The sequence below is a fragment of the Setaria viridis genome, chromosome 9, assembly GCF_005286985.2.
Source record: "Setaria viridis chromosome 9, Setaria_viridis_v4.0, whole genome shotgun sequence".
NCBI classification, from domain to species: domain Eukaryota; kingdom Viridiplantae; phylum Streptophyta; class Magnoliopsida; order Poales; family Poaceae; genus Setaria; species Setaria viridis.
In genome coordinates this window covers 45,440,408-45,461,900 of record NC_048271.2, presented here as the reverse complement: position 1 = coordinate 45,461,900, position 21,493 = coordinate 45,440,408, and the positions used below count along the sequence as shown (strand labels likewise).

At 45.3% G+C, this 21,493-nt stretch overlaps 2 protein-coding genes across 3 annotated transcripts; both read right to left on the bottom strand.

The window, feature by feature from the left end:
• Window positions 1-1,175: 1,175 nt before the first annotated feature.
• LOC117839425 (uncharacterized) lies at window positions 1,176-6,865 on the bottom strand. Its single transcript, XM_034719758.2, has 13 exons — window positions 6,593-6,865; window positions 5,152-5,225; window positions 4,634-4,717; window positions 4,434-4,514; window positions 3,669-3,749; window positions 3,379-3,471; window positions 2,635-2,814; window positions 2,467-2,534; window positions 2,308-2,368; window positions 2,162-2,215; window positions 1,995-2,084; window positions 1,653-1,719; window positions 1,176-1,539 (listed from the first exon to the last, which is right to left on the bottom strand). Exons 1-13 carry the CDS (start codon window positions 6,729-6,731, stop codon window positions 1,448-1,450), a joined length of 1,164 nt encoding a protein of 387 aa, XP_034575649.1. The 5' UTR covers window positions 6,732-6,865; the 3' UTR covers window positions 1,176-1,447.
• An 874-nt stretch (window positions 6,866-7,739) lies between these two features.
• On the bottom strand, window positions 7,740-13,846 carry LOC117838229 (uncharacterized). 2 transcript variants are annotated; one of them, XM_034718178.2, is made up of 6 exons: window positions 13,574-13,846; window positions 10,715-12,281; window positions 10,410-10,484; window positions 9,833-10,047; window positions 9,219-9,442; window positions 7,740-8,696 (listed from the first exon to the last, which is right to left on the bottom strand). In XM_034718178.2, exons 2-6 carry the CDS (start codon window positions 12,138-12,140, stop codon window positions 8,042-8,044), a joined length of 2,595 nt encoding a protein of 864 aa, XP_034574069.1. In that variant the 5' UTR covers window positions 12,141-12,281; window positions 13,574-13,846; the 3' UTR covers window positions 7,740-8,041. The 2 variants fall into 2 exon arrangements, with proteins under 2 accessions (XP_034574069.1, XP_034574070.1); XM_034718179.2 differs by having other exon boundaries at window positions 10,715-12,276.
• Window positions 13,847-21,493: the final 7,647 nt, after the last annotated feature.

Below are 21,493 nucleotides of genomic sequence, written 5' to 3'. Positions count from 1 at the left end.
GATCTCATTTACATCCAAGTCATCGAATACGGCTGCAAAGGAAAGTGTACTAACATGGCACTCTTAATGCCATCTACGACTTGCATTACGAAGCAACAATGTCAGTGTCAGCCAAGGAGAAAGGAATAAACCTAGCCCTGTTCTCCGCACAACGGACGTAGCGGCATCCATGCCACAAGCGCCCGTGCTCTCGTATCTGCAGAGCTTATCGTCCCCATCGCTGAATCCATCGTTTGCAAGGGTGAAGCGGCCGACACGTCCCTTCCCTTAGAAACATTGTCGCGGCCGGACATCCTTGCCCGTCGAGCAATCAATGCCTTCTGCCGCTGAACTGAACGTTCAAAGGCCAATCGGCACAAGCATACACTGAACTGAGCAGTCGACGATGTCCGGAAACATCCCTTTGCACTGCACCTCTAGTGGCCGTGACAGGGACAGTTCACCGACGCCGAGGGGCCTCGCCGGAGCAGAGCCCGTCCGTTGTGCTCCGCCCCGACAGATCACCTCGACTGGCATCATTGATGGGCAGACCGGCCTACGGCGATATATTCCTCCTGTCCGGGCATTCCTCGGCCGGGCACATCATCACATCCAGTCTTCCATTCCATTACGGCCGACGGAGGACGGGCATCATCGCGAGCGGACCCTCCCCTGCCTGCTTGTCTGGCCACGGCATCTCTCCTCTATTGGGGTTGGGCGATCGCCCATCTCCCTCCCCCACGGGCCACGGCCGCGTTTGATTGATGGAGGAAAGGCCGTCGACGACGACGCTGCCCGGCTGCCCGGTAACGTTGCCATCGGGCGCCCACGTGAAAAGGGCCGCCGCATGACACCTCCTTTTCGGCGCGGCGTGCGGGGAGGCGGCCACCCTGGGCGTATGGTGACGGCCGGGTGCCGCGCGCCCGCCCAGGCCGCGCGCTTGCCGCTTGCTTGGTTACCCTACCATTAGCAAGCGGCAGGCGCGGCGGCTGGGACGGCAACGTGGGCAGCCGCGCGGCCGCTGGCCGGCACGCCGCCGCTGCGTGTACTTGCGTGCCGGGGGGGATAGTTTCGGCGTCATCCAAATCCAGGGAGTAAATGCCGGAGACTGACGAGCGAAAGGATACACGGCTGGGAGCAGGATCACAAATTTTAACAGCGCTATGAGCATGTTGCTGTGGGATTGACATGTAGTATGACATAAACATTGGTTCGCACTTGGCAGTGATGCAGCTGCTTACACATCTTTAGATCAAGAATGGGGGTAAACTGCCGACCTCTCTGCGCCAACAAAGGAAATGGCTTAAACGTGAAGCTCTAGGTCTGAAGAAGTTAGCAAGTCTTAAGTGATTACAGATGTATTACAGCTGAACAAAATTCCTCCATAATTATCATCGCCAAACAACTTTTTGAGGCATGAGTTAACTCGTTTTTACTATGGTCCTAGAGACTCCCCTATAAATCGGAATTATCCAAGCTTTCCGAGCTCCATCTTCTTCTTGATGGCGTGATGACCATGGTAGACGAAAGAATCGATGATGCCAGCAACCGTGAAAATACCTGCATCCACAAAGTGTAGATGAACAATAGGTTTAACAGTTTGTAAGTTCTGCTTATCATATGATTATGCATACTGGAAAGCACAAAAATAGCTGCAAGTTATTATGGCAAACCTCCAACAATAGCACATATGTTCGTCAGGAAGTGAAGAAGCGATGTATTTTCTTCAGTAAAATCAACCTGTCAAGCAAAAGTCAGACAAACTAGTGAATTTAACATCGAGGACGACCGATACCTGTACAGATGGTGATCTTCGCATGTTATCTAAAAGAGACCAACAACATAAGAAAACTGGAGCGTCAATTCTAAGAAATAAATGCAGTGCAAGCTTTTTGCTTTTTGAGCAAAAGGATGATTGAATGCCAAAAGTTGCAGGCTATCATGGATGAACCACTCTGAACAAAAAAAGAAATGCTAGTGTGACTAAATCAAATAACAGGAATATCATTCATCACCTTAATTGGTGAAAATTCGTAGAAGAAATATACACCAGGTGGAGGCCTAGGATAGCCAATTGCCTCTCTGAAGTGCTCTGTCACAGAAAACTGCAAAAGAAAACAAAGAATCAATCACGAAATTAGGCTTCAGAAGTAGAACTAGGCATGGAGATCATGCTATTTACCTGATTTGAGTAAATCTTCCGCCCCCTAATATCTGTGTAGATTGTAGGAACAACCTGTACAAAAGAGATGGTTAGAACATTGAAGCAGGCAGGGTCAATAAAGGAATCGTATTAAAGAATATCACCATTAGTTACCAAAACTTTACCTTCACAAAATACTGGTACATCCCTGTCAACCCATTGGAGTTATCTTGTGACCACTCAACTCTGGAATACTCAGGAAAATCAGACCATAGAAAAAGAGTAGTAGAGCAAAGTGAAATACAACTTAAGATCTGAAGTGTAGTCCAAGTTCCAAAGCGTACCCATCAAGAGGATTGATGACACCTGGGAACTCTTCCCCAAAGGACAGCTTATTTATCTTGTGACTTATCTGGTATCAGGAAAGTGAGCAATGGACAATTATCAGTTTACGGTTATGAACAACATTATAAGTGCTTCGATAAGGATAAAGATAATTTAATTCTACTTGCATTGTAAGTTTCTGGTTGGAGGTTCAACAGATCTTGCAGGAAGTTGAATGACTGGTCCAAGCTTTTCCCAGGGGCAAAGTGAAAGTTGCCAGCTACTTTATTCACATTTACAAATCCATGGATGTTACAACCTTCCCCTTGTTCATCTTTTAACCTTTGTACGAAGCCCTCTCTCTTGCACTGGAATGTGAGGAAACTAACTGGTTAGGAAAACCACACCAACAAAGTAAAACCAAAAAAATTCTATGTGAATCAGTTGCATGCAGCAAAAAAATCATAGCCAAGTAAAAGAATGCAGTATTGCAGTATGCACAAACAAAATAAGGTGGCACAAACATTTTTGTAGCTTTAAAGTTTAATGAAAGGAACATCAAGTACACATTCTTTTAAAAAAAATATGGTTACCAATAGTACACTCTAAAGAAATGAATACATGCGTGAGTAGGCTCACAATAATTTCTTAAATGATAAAGAAACACAGCCTACATACCATAAAATCAGATACACCGTAAACATAAGTCAGCTCAAGCTCTAAAACAAGCCCTATCAAATATTTCTAATCATTGTAGAAACTATTGACTCAATAAACACAAGGGCTCCCCATGTACCAGATAACCCGACTAAGGACTCAGGACTAATCATGCATCACAATAGAGTCCTACATATGGGTTTTGTTAAGACACATTTGAATCATGATTATGCTATTTTCATAAGACTGGCCAAAATTAATAGACCACACAGTACCTGATCAATTGATTCTACGTTGGTGAGAGCCCACCCTTTCTTCCGATAGGCATCACGGACTTCTTCACAGGAGTTGCAACACTGATCATCTGACTGGTGAAGTTGCAAATGCAAATATTAGTGCTTCTTCTTAGAGAATGGCAGCATTCAATAAAATTCTAAAGAAGAAATCTGGTGGTGTTTATTGACTGTTGAAGTGACAGAAAGACCATGGACAAATAAGATCAATGTGAAAACATTGCATATATAAACATAAGTAGTATTAATGTAACCATGTCAGAGATGTATACCTCCTCAGAACCATAACAAGATCCACAGTAAACCTCATTGTGGTCAAGCCTACCACCATGCTTCTGCAATGGTCTTTCAATCTATAGAAGAAAGAAACCAGGATGGGGGGAAGGAGTTAGTTCAAGGAAGAATATCATCCTGATATACAAATCTGTTGTTATTCCACATTTGACAATTAAAAAAGGAAGATGACAGACTCTTCATGCCACAACCAAGCTTGAATCACTGTTATACAATTGGACCCTACCCTTTTACAGTGGTCTCCAACATGTAATACAAGTTATGAATGCAGTATAATCAGATCGGTCCACCAGTCAGACCAACAGTTCTTCATAAAATATTAATAGTTTTTCTCAAACACAATCATTAATAGTTCGTATTACATTATTGTTATCTCTATTTAAAATGAGTTTTTTTTACAGCCCTTGGGAGGTACCAAAATTTTATGAGGTAATAAAAAATAACAATGACTAACATGATATCTCCCAGCACCTCTCCAAGATCATAGAAAAACTCACTGGACAAACATATTAAATATTTGGACATTGCTAACTTAATGATAAACAAAACAAGGATTGGCTAATGCTGCTATAAATAAAACCAGCATTATAAAAATGTAATGGTAAAAAAGAACAAATACTGCACAATTTGGTACTAGAAACCATGGTACTTGCTAAAAGCATGTCCAATTTGGTAAACAAATATGGTAAAATCAGAACAACTTCACTCATATACTAGTTCATGTTAGAAGTACAATGATATACCTTAGGGGCACCAACTCCATCTTTTCTTGATTCAATTACATTACCAAGATGATCAATTCTTTTCTTTATTATGTCGTGTTTCTGCAAATTCGATGTTTAGCTCATCAGGAAACAGGTTATGCAGTAAAGCTCAGGAAACAACTTAGAAAGATGTAAAACAAAGAACGAAAGAGGAAACTGGCGAAAATCAGTGCACATACTATATCATAATGTTGCTCTCCACTGACATCCATTGTATCAACAGCAACTAGAGAACAAGGAAGGGCCGGGAATGTAATATCGAACTGCAAAAGTGATCATGTACATTAATAATACAAAAGAAAAGCAGCATCTTCACATACAGCAAAAAATGACATATATATTCTGGGCTGGGCCTCCCCAAATTAGTAATTTGTAAATATTCTCAACTAGCTGCCTACCAATTGTTATTCCACATTTGAGCTCTATAAACTCTACAAATATTTTGTTCACTAGATACCATGTTCTAATGTGCCAATAACTAACATGATGACAATCTGGAGTCTAAACCTAAAGCAAATAATTCCAAATTTTACACAGCTAATAGTTCATAGACTAATGAAGTTGATGAAAGATGGCAAGGAACGTTAAACTTTAGCATAACTAAATTTTGATAGCTTGGTTTCTAAATATGGTTACTGCTGCTAGAAAGTACAAGAAAGTTGGAAGGTTTGCGAGGGGAAACAGCATTCACACTAACATTGATATGAAGTCTTTCCCCTCTTGAGGTATCAACAGTGAGCTTACTCTCTGTAGCAGAATATAGATAGAGCCCTACAGGAAAGTTATCATATCAGTAAGTTAAAATACAGTGCATGAACTATTATCAAGATAAATAGGCCAAGGAACAAGACCCTTTGCGAGAGAAGGTACTTGCAGCATCTAACAAGTTAAAATGTCTCTTGATTTAGCATGAAAAAGTAGTACGTGCCAGTTATAACACATAGGTATGGGTAAAGGTGATCACGCATAGCACCATATAGCAATGGCATGCCTATAGTAATCATGCTAACAAAAACAAAGGCAATAGAAACTTAGCATTAAGCACAAACACCAAAATGATGTAACAAGCCCAAGATGTTATGAAACTTAGGGAGTGATTGGTTTGTTGCATGGGACTAGCCTGGCTCGTACCTTGGAACCAGGCTCCCGCTGGACAGGCTGAGCGCATGCAACACTGCAATGTTTGGTTGCTTGGATGTACCGCGTGGCTGAGATGAGATGGTGTTTGGTTGGTTGCATGGGAACATGTTGCGTAAGATAAAAAATATAGATAAACAAACATCACTATGATATTTAATATGCGTAACTATTCTTTTATAATATGTTAATATTATTCATCTTATTACTCCTTAATATTATTTAAAATATGTTAATATTATTAGATATACACTAATTATGCACTAATAAAGTCATTAACTGATAAATTGCCCGAATCCAGCGACCCTGGCCTGGGGGAAACGGCCACCATCCTCGTTTCCCAGGAGCCTGGCTGAGCGATGGCATTTTGCATCCAGAGAGGCAGGCCTGAGCAACGGTGCAGGCAACCAATCAAAAAGATTCTGCATCCGGGGAGCCTGGCCCGAGTAAAAGCAGGCAACCAATCGCACCCTTAGTGTGGAAACTCCACAATTCTATGGATGAAGAAATAACTTCACAGTACTAAATGCACAGAAAATCTAACTCGCCAAGAGTGTTAAATTCACACTAGCTAAAAAAACTAAATTGCCACAAAAGGTAAAAAAAAAACCATTGCATATTCAGTCCTCTGTTGACAACTTGGATAAAGCATCAAAACTGAAACAAAACCACCATGACGCTGCTGCCAAATCAATACATTTAACACCATCCCCTATTATACCAAATGCCTTCGATTAAATCTCTGTACCCGAATCTCAATACATGTTAATGGGGCCGCCAATTTTAACCAACTACTGCTTCGAATTCATGCCAATGGTATGAAAAGGCGAACAATTCAATCCACCACAAACTACCCTTGTCCCACATCCGAACGCATTCACTTCGCTAAATCACCGAGATGGTACGGCGAGATCAAGCTGCGCCGCAGCTAGAGCGAAATTAAAAGGGATCTGAGGCGAAGACGTCGAAGGGGAGAGAAACGAGGGGGTGATGATACGTACGGATCTCGGAGAAGAGGAGGAGGAGGATGGCGAGGGAGGAGAGGATGGTGATGAGGCCGCCGGAGAGGGTGCGGCTGTAGAAGTCCTCGTTCACCTTCGGGTAGGCGTCCAGGTTCCGCAGCTTACTCCAGAGCTCCATCGCTTGAGCTCACGCCGCCGGCGAGACCGCCGGAAACCTGGGACGAGGTAGAGATCTACGTCGTCGGAGTCGGCGTGGCCGCCGCGAGAAATGAGGAGGGTATATCTGGAATTTGTCGGACCGAGGAAGGGGGAGCTATTTTGTTTGGATTCGTGTTGGCCTGTTGGGCCCGTTGGAAAGTGTAACGAGACAGGAGAGGAAGAATTACTCGCATTTTCATTTATTTTCTCCTAAACCTATGGCTACATGATTGGCCACTAATCCTCCACCCGCAACATATCAAAATTCATAACCAAAAGTTGTGAAAATAAAGTAGAATGAATGTAGTGGATTCTGATATTATATTTTGATTCTGCCAAAATAAGTTTATTATATACACCCTTCGTGCACAAAGATAAGTTGTTACGAGAAATAAATAAACTTATAATTCCTATCATTTACGTTTTATGGTAAGACGAATTGAACCCGTTCTAAGTTAGTATTACAATCGTACATTTCATTCCAGCAAATTCATACAATCAGATCAATTATAGTGATTCCAACAATTTTTATTATAAATATTTATTTGTTTGTATTCAATCAATTGGAATTTGTTGGCTTTTATCTACATTCATTGTAAAGATATGAAGAATGCCATTTCAGCTCTCACCCTCCAGATTTCAGCAAACCAAAACAGTCCCTGCCTCCCTGGTGTATCAGTCTCCTTATTGCAGTTCTGGTGCTCATGCTGCTTTTTACGTGGCCTACTATCTATTATCATGATACATCACCTGTTCATTTATGTAGTTACAGCAAATCCAGAAACAAGCATTAACATCGATAACAGGTAATGAAAAATTTTCTAAAAAGAAAATGAGTAATGATTGATCGACATTGCGCCCTTTAGCACGTTCATGGCACAAAACCATAGCTCGAACTACATATCATTACAAGCATAGCATTCATTGTATAAAGATATGAAGAATGCCATTGCATGTATAACCTCGTTGAATGTAAATTCTGCAGAGATGAAAACAATGAAGGATACCTCATATGTTGATATAACCCTAGGATGAATGTACAATCTTTATATTCCCGACTTTAATTACCACCATCTCACATTTACAACCGCAGACTTAAGGCGGCACAGCACTAGCCAGTAATCTACAATTTTTTCCTAGGCTTATCTTGCAACTTAAAAAAATGGTAAAAGTAATTTATGCCTATTATTTAAACAAACATGTACACCCGGACGATTTAATCATCCATCTCTAAATGACTAGTTATGTTCTGTTCCAGAAATTAGAGCCACTGTTCTGACTGCATCGAATCTACTTCCACTTCTCATAATTCGTCTTTGCCTCATCAATTTCCTCTTTCAGATCCTTATACTTCTGCAACGAAACCTCTGAAAAGTTTTCAAGCTTCCCTAGGAACATCTCCAAACTTGATTGTAAATCCATAGGGGGGTCACTCCTGTGGATGTCCCCCAACTCGCCATTTAACCTTCCACTATGTGATAATGAGAAGGTCAGCTTTGAACTACCACGCCGTTTCTCTTGGTGTGGCATAGAACGGTTTATATCTGTGGCAAGACCTTTAATAGCATCCTCCAAGTCCTTGGTTGGTAAGTCATCCAGTAAGTTTATCCAGCTCTCGCAGGTTTTAAATATGGGTGCAACAGCATACTTTGTTATTGGATCAGCTTCAACTTTTTTCTTCCTGGAACTCTTCCTCCTCCGCTGCAGTGACTTCACGCACTTGAGCAGCCATGAATTTAGGCTATTCAAATATGCTCTGTGGGATGATATCCATTTTTGGAAGTTCGAACATAATGTGCTTAGCTCAACCTGGAGAAGTAGAGTGGCTTGTAACTGTGATTCTGACCGAATTGAGATCTTCATACTGCCACTGTTGCATACTAGCTTAATAATCTCATGCTGATTCCAGTGACACTCAAGCATTGTTTTCCACATGCGAGTTAAGCTGCAAATGAGACAAATAGTGTATTCATTCAATACAGATACCATAAAAAGACTATGAAAAGTGCATTACGTAAATGCTAAACCCGAGTTACGTTACATCCTACAGCAGAGTTGCAGGCATCATTACATGATTTTGCTTTTGGTATTGCTGCAATACAAACAGTAAGTAATTACCCACCATGTAAGCATAACAAGTAATTTACCATCTATCAATGTAGACCTGAATAACCAGGACCAGGACTAAGCCCCAGTTTCATTCAGGCCAATATTACTTTTTTAGCAGGATCAGGCCATAATTACTTATCATTTATTAAATTAGACCTGAACAACACCAGGACCAGGCCAGTTTCATTCGTGCCACATAGTGAGACTTATCTATTTGTTGGGTTCAGACCATGGCCTAAGTGCCTGAATCAGTTTTTCAAAAAAGGTCACAATTATAGGGGGGGCAAAAAGATGATCAGGTCTATATTAAGGTGCCTATTGAATTGTAGTTCAATCCAAACTGAAGGGATAAATATACCTTCCAATCAATTCTTCTAGCTGTGGCTGAAGCTCTTTGTCCCTTAGATCCTCGATGTTCTTCGAAATCATGTCTATTCTCTGAATGGCCACTAAAATTCTGGAGTGCAAATCCTTCACAACAGCACGGGTTTTGTCAATACTCATTTGGCTTTCTCCTCTTGATTCCTGGTGTCTAAGTTGCCTACATTTCTCATCATATTGCCTGCAAATTGCACTGCTTGCCTGAAAGAATGGGTAAAAAAACTGTGAAATCAACATATTTTGGCTATGTAATGCAAAAGACAGATGCTTCTAGAATGTACAACGGTTATCTTATTGTAACTAGATCAAAATTAAGTTGAAAATTTGATTATACGTTTCACTATACGAGGTATGGGGTAATGTACACTACGTTACGTAGCTGTATCACTCTGTAAAGTGTACAGTGGCAGGCTTCCAGGGCAGTCGCAGGCTCGCAGCCCTGTATTGCCACCATATAATAGTGTGGCACCGCTTCAGTAATCAGTACAAATACATGATAGGCATTAGTATGATCTATTTGTTCCATCTTCTAGTCATCCTAAACTTGGAATCTTAAGTCACTGAACAAATAGTTCAAAAGAGGCCTTTTACCTTGACTTCGTCGTAAAGCTTTCTCTCCCATGCATACAACCTGTCCAGTGTGGACGCATGACTGCCAGCATTCATGTATACGCCACTAAAGATATTTCCAGTGAGACCATCAGTGTCATCTTTTGTTGTTGTCCCAAGAGGATTTCTAGATGAAGAAGAAAGTGAAGACATTGATCTATGCCAGGTAAGGTACTTCACTTCAGCCTGAGGAGGAGCTGCATTACAACATGAGGCATTTCTATGTCATGGTGGACAAGAATACATATGCTCTGCTGCTCATTACACAAGGTATAAGTTAACAAACTCCCTCAAAACTTGAATTAGTTGATTTAACTTCAACCATACCATACTTTAAAACAAAAAGTGACTACATGACAATGAGATTGATATGTTCCCAAAACTACCTCAAACATATTGGTGCAATTAATGACCAAAGCTATATGCCAGGGTGACAAAAAGATTGCATAGGGTCAAAATAACACTTCTTTGTACTACCATTATTTACAAGTACTTGTGTTGTACTAAGGAAAAAGGGAAGGGACTGTAGTAATTACTAGTTAAGAGTAAAATAACTTACGTTGAGGAACAGGGACTTCCTCCCTGCAACACGCAAATAACTTTGCAAAAAAACCTGATGCTGTTGATCCAGGTGCTGCATCAAAATATCAAGATAAAGCCAATAGTAAGTAAACTAGAACAGATGGCATGACAAAAAAACAATGGCAACGAGCTCGAGTTTTAGCTATGGTAACAAATAAAAAGGGAAATTTCATATCACTATGTGCATGCATCCCAACACATTTCTAGTTTCCATCTCCATTTGAAGCAAAACTTAGATGCATGTGTTACAGAATAGTAGTGTGAATCTACTAAGAGAGAAACCTTTTTCTTCTGGTAGTAAAGGGCGGAAATTGACTTTATCTGCTTCAAGCATCCTCGGAACTTCTTTTCCAGAATCAGATGCCTTGATAAATAAGATCTCAATCTCCTTCATGCATGAGTTTAAATCCCTCACCACATTCCTTACATCACGAAAAGGTTCCTTTGATTTCCCATTCATAGGAAGAGAAGCAGTCGAAGTTGAAATTTCTTTCACAGGGCTCGCCACAGGAGTCCCGTCACTTTCATACATGCTAATGTCCAGTGCCCTCTTGTCATCTTTTGGTCTTACAGTCTGAGAATCAACTCCTGTGTCATCTATTGGTCTTTCAGCCTGAGAATCAACTCTTGTGCCATCTTTGGATCTTTCAGGCTGAGAATCAAGTCTCATGTTATCTTTTGGTCTTTCAGCCTGAGAATCAACTCTTGTGCCATCTTTGGATCTTTCAGCTTGAGAATCAACTATCATGCCATCTTTTGGTCTTTCAGACTGAGAATTAACTCCCATGCCATCTTTTGGTCTTGCGGTCTGAGAATCAATCGTTTCCGAAGTTAACTCATCCGTTGGATGCTGTACAGGTGACTGAGCTGTTGCAGTGTATCCAACAGGCATGTCATTGCGATTCTTGAACATACGTACTAAAGATTCAGACGTTGGATTGTCAAAATCATCTTCTGACAATGCAAGATCATCCTCTCCACCATTCATAGGAGATTTATCAACATCTTTGAGATCTGGAGCTTCCTCCTCTCCCAGGCGCCGCATAAAATCAGAATGAGCAGGAGACTTCTCCAATTCCTCTTCAAGCTCTGGGATTCCCTCCTTCTCACGAAGACGCCTGATATCATCAGCATTCTCAAAGTCATGAGCAAGTTCCTTCTCATCATGAAATGAGATCTGGTTCTCAACAGGTTGAAAAAGGCCAAAGTAGTCCCATGGTGGTGTCCCGGGAGGAGCTTCAAATGTGGAACTGTCATCCAGATCATGGATAGCTTGTCTACGCAGAGGGGATGATGTTTGCAGAGTGGCTCTTACAGGTTCAAGCAACTTCTCCTTAACAGTTGTCACTGAGCTCCCTCCAGCTTTCATATGGTTGACATGGAAACGTCCTGAAGACAAAGGTGATGGAACTGGGGAGAAAGAGTCACTAGCATGATGTGAAAGGGATGGGGAAAGGTTCATCGATTTCTGCCTGATGGTGGGAATCTCCGGAGTGGCAGATGTTGATGTGAACAGGGATGAATCTGTTGGCACTTCAGGCTCTATGAATTTTCTCAGAGCAAATCCTGTGTGCCTAAGTGACTGAATATAAGCGAAATGAGCAGCTGCAAAAGCACATCTTCCATCAAGAGCTTCTCTGACAAACCGTTTTCTTTCCTGGCACAAGACAAGAGCCTTGTCATCATCGCTCTTTGATCGTGAAGCCATTGTCAAATGCACCACCCTCAGTGACTAACAAAAATTACAGGTGTATGCAAAGCCACGGCAATGCACAGTAGATCTATGCTAGTACTGAGGGAAGCTGTTCCACAGGGGAGATCACCAAGGCAGTATAATTTTGTTCCTGCACTAAAGTATTAAAGAATTTGGCTATTAGATTGTATCCTAGAAATGAGTAAAGGTAAAGCTGGCGTGAAAGGAAATTAAGCTGATGTTTCCCCAGAAATTCTGTATACCCATTAAAGTCCATTATAAGGAAAATGGAAATTGCGCATGCTGAGTGTTGTAAAGTTAAACTTTGATGTACAATGCAAAAACCGGTCACGTCAAAATTTAAAAACACAATAATCTGCAGTTCTATATCATAAACAAGTGCAATGGCAAACATTGACAAGTCATCCCATATCAAAAGTGGCCTGCACGGCTCAGACCATAATTATACATTTTCTTAATGCCCGCTGCCTTATAATTCACCCATGGTTGGAGAGAAATTTGGAAGGTGAAACTCACATAACGGAAAACGGCTTCCTAGACCATACAGATATGTAACGGAAAACTGCTTCCTAGACCATACTAATATGTAACAGAAAACTGGCTAAATAGGCACATACTAAAAACAAAACAAACAACCAGGTGTTCCATTTTTGGAAATTCCTCCAGTCATCTCAAACTTAAAACGTAATCCACGGAGAAATCCATGCGCTATAACGGACAATCCCATACACCGCACAGATCAATGGTACGCCAAGTGTACCCGCTCCAACCTTGGCATGCCACTAACGGCAAACACGTTTGGCCGTATTCAGAAACCTTAAATTCCTCATACGAATCCTTCAGCGGCAACGGCCTAATCTCAACTGAGATAATTCCAAGCACACTCAATTCTCCGACAAGCGTTGCAGAAACCAACCCTCAAGAGATTGGGACTACGCAAGCTCAGATTGGACCAAGGGCTCCGGTTACGAAGTACCGGCCTAGGACCACATCCACAAGTGCTGGAGCTTCAGCTTCACCAGCGATCCAGAGGGTGAGTAAAACTGATTCAGATACTGCAGTGCCCACTGCACAATTACGCGAATTTCTCGCGCGGGAACCAAAAATCCACCCCCATTCTCCAACGATACCCTAATATAGCATCGACGGATACCCTAACTGGCTGGACACATCAGTATTACCCAGTAAATCAGCAAACGAAGAACCCGAGTCTTCAACGCGTACTACCATCCCAAACGAAGAACCCACCATCCGAAAGCAGAAAGATCCGATTTTCCTCTCACAACAACCACAACGAACTCGACTCCTTGACCCCCAAACTGCCCACCACAGCAGAGCGCGCAGCCGCGCACCGCAATTCGCCTAGAAACGCCGAGCGACCGCCCGACGAAGGCCAAGCCTGGGAGAGTCCGAGAGAGAGTAATCACCTCGCTGGGCCCGCGTAGGGCTTGACGCGGGTGGGGGGCCGCCTCGGCGGCTGGACGCGGGGGAAGAAGAAGAAGAAGATCGCCGCTGGCCTGGCCGTCTCTCGTCGGGGCGGAGTGGGGTGGCGAGGACGGGACGGGACGGGGAGAGGGGAGTCGGTAGATAGAGAGGAGAAGCTTCGAAGACGGTGGGCAGGGTGCGCGGTGCCGACTGCCTGCGAACACTAGCGCAAGGGGCGGATGGATGGAGCGGATGCGTGTGCGCGTGTGGGCTTGGGGATTCGTGTCCCGGCTGCGGACTTGCGGAGGGTGGGGTTGGGGGCTCGGGGGCGGCCAGGTTCAGGTTACCGACGCGCGGGGCCCTCCCCGCCACAGGGGTCGGGGCCTCGCGGGTTGGCTGGGGAGCGGCGGTGTGCGTCAGCGCGAGGTGGCTAGCCGCCCGCGTGGCCGGCCGGTGGGGCGAGCCGAAAGGCGGAGCGCGGCTGGCGTTTTGTTGGCTTCTTCCCCGTTTTGCCTCTTCCCCGTTCTTTTCGCGTGTTTTCTTCCGGCGGCAGGGTGGGCTGCCATTTGCGCCCCACTAGTGGGGGGTGCGTGCGCTAGTGCCCGCGCGATCTCTCCAGCCAGTCTCGTTTCAGATTTGTTTGGGTCAGCTGCGCCAGCCTCGGCAGCGGCGGTGGGTTCGTGGTCCGCAGGAGAAGTTTGCGTTTGGCTTTGGAGATTGCGGGTGACGATGCACGTACACGTCTCAGTCGTCTCACCGTTGGCGGCTACTGGTTGGGGGGTAACCGGGTTCGTGTAACTCGGTAGAAAAAAAAAATACACTCGGTCGCAATCTCCACAGGCTTTGGATGGATCTCCGGGGTCAGCAACTGCAGGCGCACTAACTCACATGGGGATGGGGCGTGTCACGTGTGCACAGTGCTCATGGCGACACTGCAGCGTTTTGTTGCATTCCCGTACGGATTCTGAATTTTGTAGCGGGGCTAGTCCACTGGTCCGGTAAATGAAATCTCGAGGCTTGGCAATTCGCCAATTCTACGCGTTTGATATTCTGATTTCTGAAGGCATGTAATTTTCAAAAAAAAAGTATTCTAAAGGCATGAGCGCCGTCCGGATAGCGAGAGTTGTTTACATCAGCTTAATGGCTAAGCCATGATTATCGGTTCGCAGCACACTCCAGTCATTATCTATCGGTAGACCGAACGTGACAATTGGGTTGATTTTCACATTTCTGACACGGCACGATGACCGTGACCCTCGTAGGTTGCAGAACTGCTGGTCAACGCGGCAGGTTCGACTTTTCTTCTCCTCGAAACGAAGGGCAGCTTCGACTTTTGCCGCCTAGTATTTCCATTTCAGCTGTTGTTCTAGACCAACGTGGGCAGCACGGCACTCGTCTTGTCCCTCGACCGCTCATTTTTTGCGATGATGATTTTCCATGGCCTCCGATTGGCTGCAACCAAATCAAAACAAGTTCGATTCACCCCCCTTAACCTCCAAGTCGTGCGAGACGTGACATCCAAACGATCTTACCATACATCATGGTACTCATCAGGAGTCAGGACGGAATAGGTTCGTCCGAGCAACAACCAAACAATTGTCTAGCTACGCAAGGCACCAAACCACCAATGGCCCTAGGGGGCGGGCCTCTACCTAGACAACCATGAGCCATGGTTACCCAATACTAACACAGCTAGCATGCGATTCGTCGGCTCGTCGCGTGGCCCGTGGCCGCGGCCGCCGATCGTACCACCGATGGCGACGCCGCACCAACAGCTACTCTCACGGTAGCCGAGCCTGGGAGTGGCTACAGGAAGGATATCCGCGGCATTGTTGCTTATCGATCGATTGGTGCGCGACCCGATCGATCGAGATGGCTCCACAGATCGACCTGTATCCCAGAGCAAAAAGCGTGATAGCTAGCTACGCGAGATTCCCTCAGGGTGTGGATGCGGACAGCGCCTGGTATTACTTGTCACCCGAGCCGCTTTCCGCCCCACGAAAGCTACTTTCTTCGGGAGCGTACGGGTCGGTGCCAATGTGTTGGCGGCGCCACAGCTGATCGATGCTTTTCTCCCCGTGCGCGCTCGTGGCTAGGGCGCTAGGCCATGGGTGATGGACGGGTGGCGTCCGGTGCACGCAGAGGGCAGAGCTTTGTTTGCTTAATGGCGTCGGCGTGCATGTGGTGTGGGACAGTGGGAGAGAACCGGGGAAGAAGATCTTTGCACTGGCAAGCGGCAACGTTGCATAGCTTTTGAGAGCGAAACCATTAACCATAGGCGGTGCGAAGCAAAGGTCTGCCCTGGTGGTTTCGGATTACAATGCTAGGCGGTGCGAAGCAAGGTCTCGAGCCACACATGATGTGAAGACTGAAGACCGACGAACCGAGCAAAAAAAGAGCTTAAGCTTGTATACTGTCATCCATGTGTTGCGGTAACCATTGTCGTTCCCTCTCGATCTATCGCACAGATGCAGGTTGGCAAATTAATATTTTTGAGACTGATCTCGGTTGTAGTTAGGCCATGTTTAGTTTCCTCAAAACTCCCAACTTTAACACTATGCAAAAAGAAGATTTCCCATCACATCAAACTTGCGGTACATGCATGGAGTACTAAATGTAGACGAAATTAAAAACTAATTGCACAGTTTTGTTGTACTTTGCGAGACGAATCTTTTGAGCCTAATTAGTCAATATTTGGATAATAATTCGCAAATACAAACGAAACGTTACAGTGTGCTACAGTGCTGTAACAGTAATTTTGCACCTCCAAACTTTGAGCAACTAAACAAGGTCTTATTTCACCCAGAATCAGCACCCCGATCTGACAATCCGCTATGCATTCCTCCCCCCACGTAAGGTTCTGACGAACATCCACTGTGTTTCACTAGTAGAGAATTGGCTTTCGATGCGCCCCCTTTTGTCCCGGTTTAAAGTTGGCCCAGGACGAAAGGTTCACCAACCGGGACTAAAGCTCGGTCACTGGTGGGGAGCTCACCAACCGGGACCTTTTATCCCGGTTGCAAAGGCTAATGGGAAAAAAAGACCCTGAGAGGCCTTTTATCCCGATTTGAAACACCAACCGGGATAAAAGACCCCCTTTTATCCCGGTTGGTAACATCGTGAGCCTTTTATCCCGGTTTGTAATACCAACCGGGATAAAAGGGGGTCATTTATCCCGATTGGTGTTTCAAACCGGGATAAAAGGGTCCCCAACGAGGTGACTGAAAGGGAACTAAATCCCTCGAGCTCTTTTATCCCGGTTTGTAATACCAACTGGGATAAAAGGGGGTCTTTTATCCCGGTTGGTGTTTCCAACCGGGATAAAAGGGTCCCCCATGAGTTAATACAAAAGGATAGCATCCCCTATATAGTCAGATGTGGTGTGTAGGTGGGATGGCAAGGAAGCTACGCGCGAGGGTGGAGGTTGTAGGTTCGAATCCCACGCAGCCCCTAACTCGGCGTAACGTAACCACGTGGATCTGACGTCCCCCGGGCCGAGCACCGATCAGAAAAAGCCTCGCGTACTTTTCAGATGCGACGAACGCCACGCACCCGTTGGAGAAATGTAAAGCCGCGTCGTCCACGGCCTCTATCTGGGGATTGTTGTGTATCCTCCTCTCCTCTGCTCAGGAACCTACTCGTACGACGCATGCACATGAACGATTTGCTACTATAGGTTCTGTTAGATTCAGTGACCGGTAATTCACCAGGGGTTACTCAGCCCCCGAGCGATGTGGAGTCGAACAGAAACCTGACGAATACGCAACGAAGCTTGTAATGTACTCGGCTGAAGTTGCAGTATCGTCATAGTGATGGACAGGCTACGCAGTGCTTAAAAAAAGAAGGAAAATTGAAACTTCTACAAGCATATGAACAAATGCGCATGGCTATGCGACCGCCGAGCTCCGGGATGTCTGACATCCTATAAATTGAAGGGAAGCACATGGAGGGTGTTGCAAGACGCACTCCACATGGAGTATCCCCCGAGTATTGAAGCGATTAAAGTAGTCGGTCCAATGGTCAAGAATATAATGTATTGTCACCGTCGTAAAAGGGATCCAAACATAACGCCCCGAGCGTGAGGACTGGGGGAGCCCAAGAGGCACGCTAACCTAAAGTAGGTGACCAACCCTCGAGCGCGAGGATTGACGGAGCCACGGAGGCACGCCAACCTGAAGTAGACGTCCAACCCCCGAGCGAGAGGACTGGCGGAGCCAAAGAGGCACGCCGACATGGAATGGGCGCCTAGCCCCCAAGCTGGAGAGCTGACTGAGTCACAGAAGTACTCCAAGTCACCTCCCGCACCCAACCCCTGAGCTTGGGAGCCGGTCGAGCCATGGAAGCACGCCGAGTCGCCTACCGCCCCGAGCTAGAGAGGTCGACCGGGCAACGGGAGGCATGCCGAATCGTCTATAGCACCTAGCCCCCCGAGCCTGGGATCCAGCCAAGCTACGGAAGCACTCCAAGTCGCCTCCCACACCCAGCCCCTGAGCCTGGGAGGTCGGTCAGGTGGCAGGAAGCACGCCGAGTCATTTATAAGCTGTAAAAGTAGAATGCAAACATTATGTAGCATACTGTAGAACATTTAATAATTGAATAACTCGGAGTTTTATTCGGCATATAAATAAATCTTTGCGTGTCCTGCTCTTGTGAAACATGTAATTTCCTCGGATAGTTAGCCTGTTACGTTTAAACACCTAGCCTTGCTTAGCTAGCAGTCTGCTGAGAGCAGATCTCGACCTTGTAGACGGAGCATCGCAAGATGAGTCGAGGTTTCATAGATTAAAGCGTGCGCTACCCAAGTACTTTAGCAACCGTTAAGAGAAACGGACAAGCCGCAAAGCAGTTGGAACTATGTGGAAAAGTAAAGAGCGTGCGCTGGGCACTCATAGGGCGCAACCCCTGACTGCCCGTGTAGTGGACGGACCAAGTTGTATAAGAAGTCAAAGGTGCGACCAAGGTGGTCAGTGAAAGTCATGGAGATATAGGACAATCGAGACGTGTGGAGATATACGGAAGCCGTAAAATATTTAATTGAATATATGACTTAGCTTGGTTTGTGGCCGAGTTGAAGAATGCGCCAAGTCGGTTGAAGGCCTTGGTGAAGAAGACCGCCGTGGAGTGTGCCAAGAATATCATGACGCTTCTGAGGATGCAATTCTCCCGGCTGGCCGTGGAACGCGTCAGAACGGGCATTGCCGAGGACTTTGATGCTGATAACCTCGAGCAAAATGAACAAGCCGTGGATGACGTAGTTAAGGAACTGGACCTGTAATAGAAAAACTGTAAAATATATCAATCTATATTGTGGGAAAAGAAAACTTGTTGATTAACTTATGTAAAGTCAAAACTCCTTCCCTCCCTTGGTATGTTTGACAAGACAACGTGTGGCCTAGGTCTGTAGCCGCTAAGCCCCTAGCCTTGCCTGACCAGCACTCTGCTGAGAGCGGATCTCGAGTTTGTAGAGGGGGCGAACGCAAGGTTGTCTAGGTTTCGCATACTAGGACGCTATTTACACGAGTTAGTCGCACAACCTTGAGAAAGGTAGGAGAAAAGTTGGGACCCGGAGGTCGGCACATAGCGGGGGAAGCTCCCGAGCGTAAAGGCAAGGGTGTAGTCTGTCAAACAGGTCGGACAGCCCTGGAGCGTGATTAAGAGCTCGGCGAAGAAACGAGAAGGTAATAGATACGCAAAGAACATCTGAGGTTTTATTTGTTCAATGTAAAATGTAAAGAGAATACGTAGCTTTTAGGTCATAAGGGTAAAAGCGCTGCAAGTGTTGGATGTTCGCCACAGTCCGAAAACTGGATGGGTTCGGGTGGGTCTTCAGATTGGATTTGAAACGACTGCGTGAGTTTTTCAGAAAGCACGGCAGCCGAGTTCTTGAGGCCAAAAGGGGCGTGGGGAAGGCCCAGCACCGACATTCTGGCGCGTAGTACCGCCTCAGAGAGATTGATGCACTCAGCAATTGTGTTGCTGATGCAGTCCAGCCCCGTGATTAGATCACAGGGCGTTGATGGGCGGGCTACCGCGAGGATGTGGGGGACCCTCTGAGAGAGAGATTGCCGACCTGTTGGTCAAGTGGCGTGATAATTCTCAGATGGAGACCTTGCTCCATTGATGCGGATCCGACGGATGCCAAGTTGGCAACCGAGGCGGTAGAGTTGGAGTCTACCGGCATGCTCCCAAAGCGAAACTGGATCGGATTGGCAAGGAAGTCCTTCATGCTCTCAAGGAAGATGACGTTGGGACGGGATGCCATCGAGCTCTTTGGAGAGGATCTCACGATCATCCCTACTTGGCGCTAAATGTTGGATTTATTGACCGGCAGTCCACCAGGGGTTAGCCAGGTGGTAGATTTGTTGGTGGGGGAGATCGTAAGACTAAGAAATTGAATGGTAATACAGGGGTGCAAAGTTTATACATGTTCGGACCTCCGAAGAGTAATACCCTACGTCCTGTATTCTTATGGATTGTATTGCTGGTACGTGATCTGAAGGGTTGATGTGTGTTACCCTCGGGGGCGCCTCTGGCCGCCTTATATAAGCTGACGATCTAGTGTTACAATTGAATAGGATCTAATCCTAGTCGATTCTTATATGGAAAGCAATCTGAGTAGGTTTACAACAAGTATTTTGTGATATCCAAGAAGAATCCGTTCGCCCGGCCTCCAGACTTGTGATCCACGTATCTTCATGCCTTGGTCCGCACGGCGTGGTCAGACATGCCCACCTGTCAGGGTCGACTAGTATCCTGGTCGGTAGGGATCTGTGGGTACCCGGCCTCCGAACTTGTGATCCACGTATCTTCATACCTTGACCCGCACGGCGTGGTCGGACAGGCCCACCTGTTAGGGTCGACTGGTATCCTGGTCGGTGGGGATCTGTGGGTACCCATATCCCTTCCAAAACAGGGCACGGGTTCATGTGGTCTCCACTTCAGAAATGCACCCGCCGGAGCTGCGTCAGCGCTGCGCTGGAGCATGGAATCGAGATCTTGTCTAGTTGCCCCGCGAACACAAAAATGCAGCCTGGAACGGACGTATTTCGGGTCCTGCTAGATCCAGTGAAGCAAAGGGTTTTAAACCCGCGCTAAGTCAAGACTAGCGGTAGCAAAAATCTTTGCGGGGAACCCGGTTTCTCAAGCGAAGCCTTTACACCAATTCAACACCACAGGATTGCACCAGCTCTGTCAAACCTATCACTATCTCAAGTCTATTATCTTAATATAACAGTGTTAAAAGAAGCCACCACATTCGCCAATAGGGTCCAGAAATTACCATGTTAATCTAAAAAAGAGAAGAATATACACCGTTAGATGTTATGAAGATCTAACGGTCCAGACAAATCAAAAAGGTTCATGTCAAATTAATAACCAATGAAAAAAGTTTATGTTGTCATTTATACAACAGTGTTAAAAAAAACCCACCACATTTGTCAAGAGGGTCTAAAAATTACCACGTTAATCTTAAAAAAGAGAAGAATACACACCGGTAGATTTTTGAAGATCTAACGATCCAAACAAATCGAAAAAGTTCATATCAAATATAATTAATAACCAATGGAAAAAGTCTATTTGGTAGGCCATATTTCAAGTTTACCAATTCTGATTTGATCGTAAAAAACACTCCTAACATATATGTTTCCTTATTTGTTTTCCATGTAACATGCATGACCATACAAGCCTCAGACAATTCGCAACACGTATCTGTCCAGGTTATCACTATGAAAAGTAAAATAAAACGCTTTCCAATCCACGTAAATTGATCCTCCAGGCTATGACAAAAAATGAGAGGATAGATAGATGACGTCGGCGCCGAATACTGTCATGGTGCTCGATGAACTCCGAAAGGTGCCATGAACGGACGATGCTTTGGTACAGCTAGCGAGGAGCTGGCCCATGGCGCATTTGGGAAGCAAAAG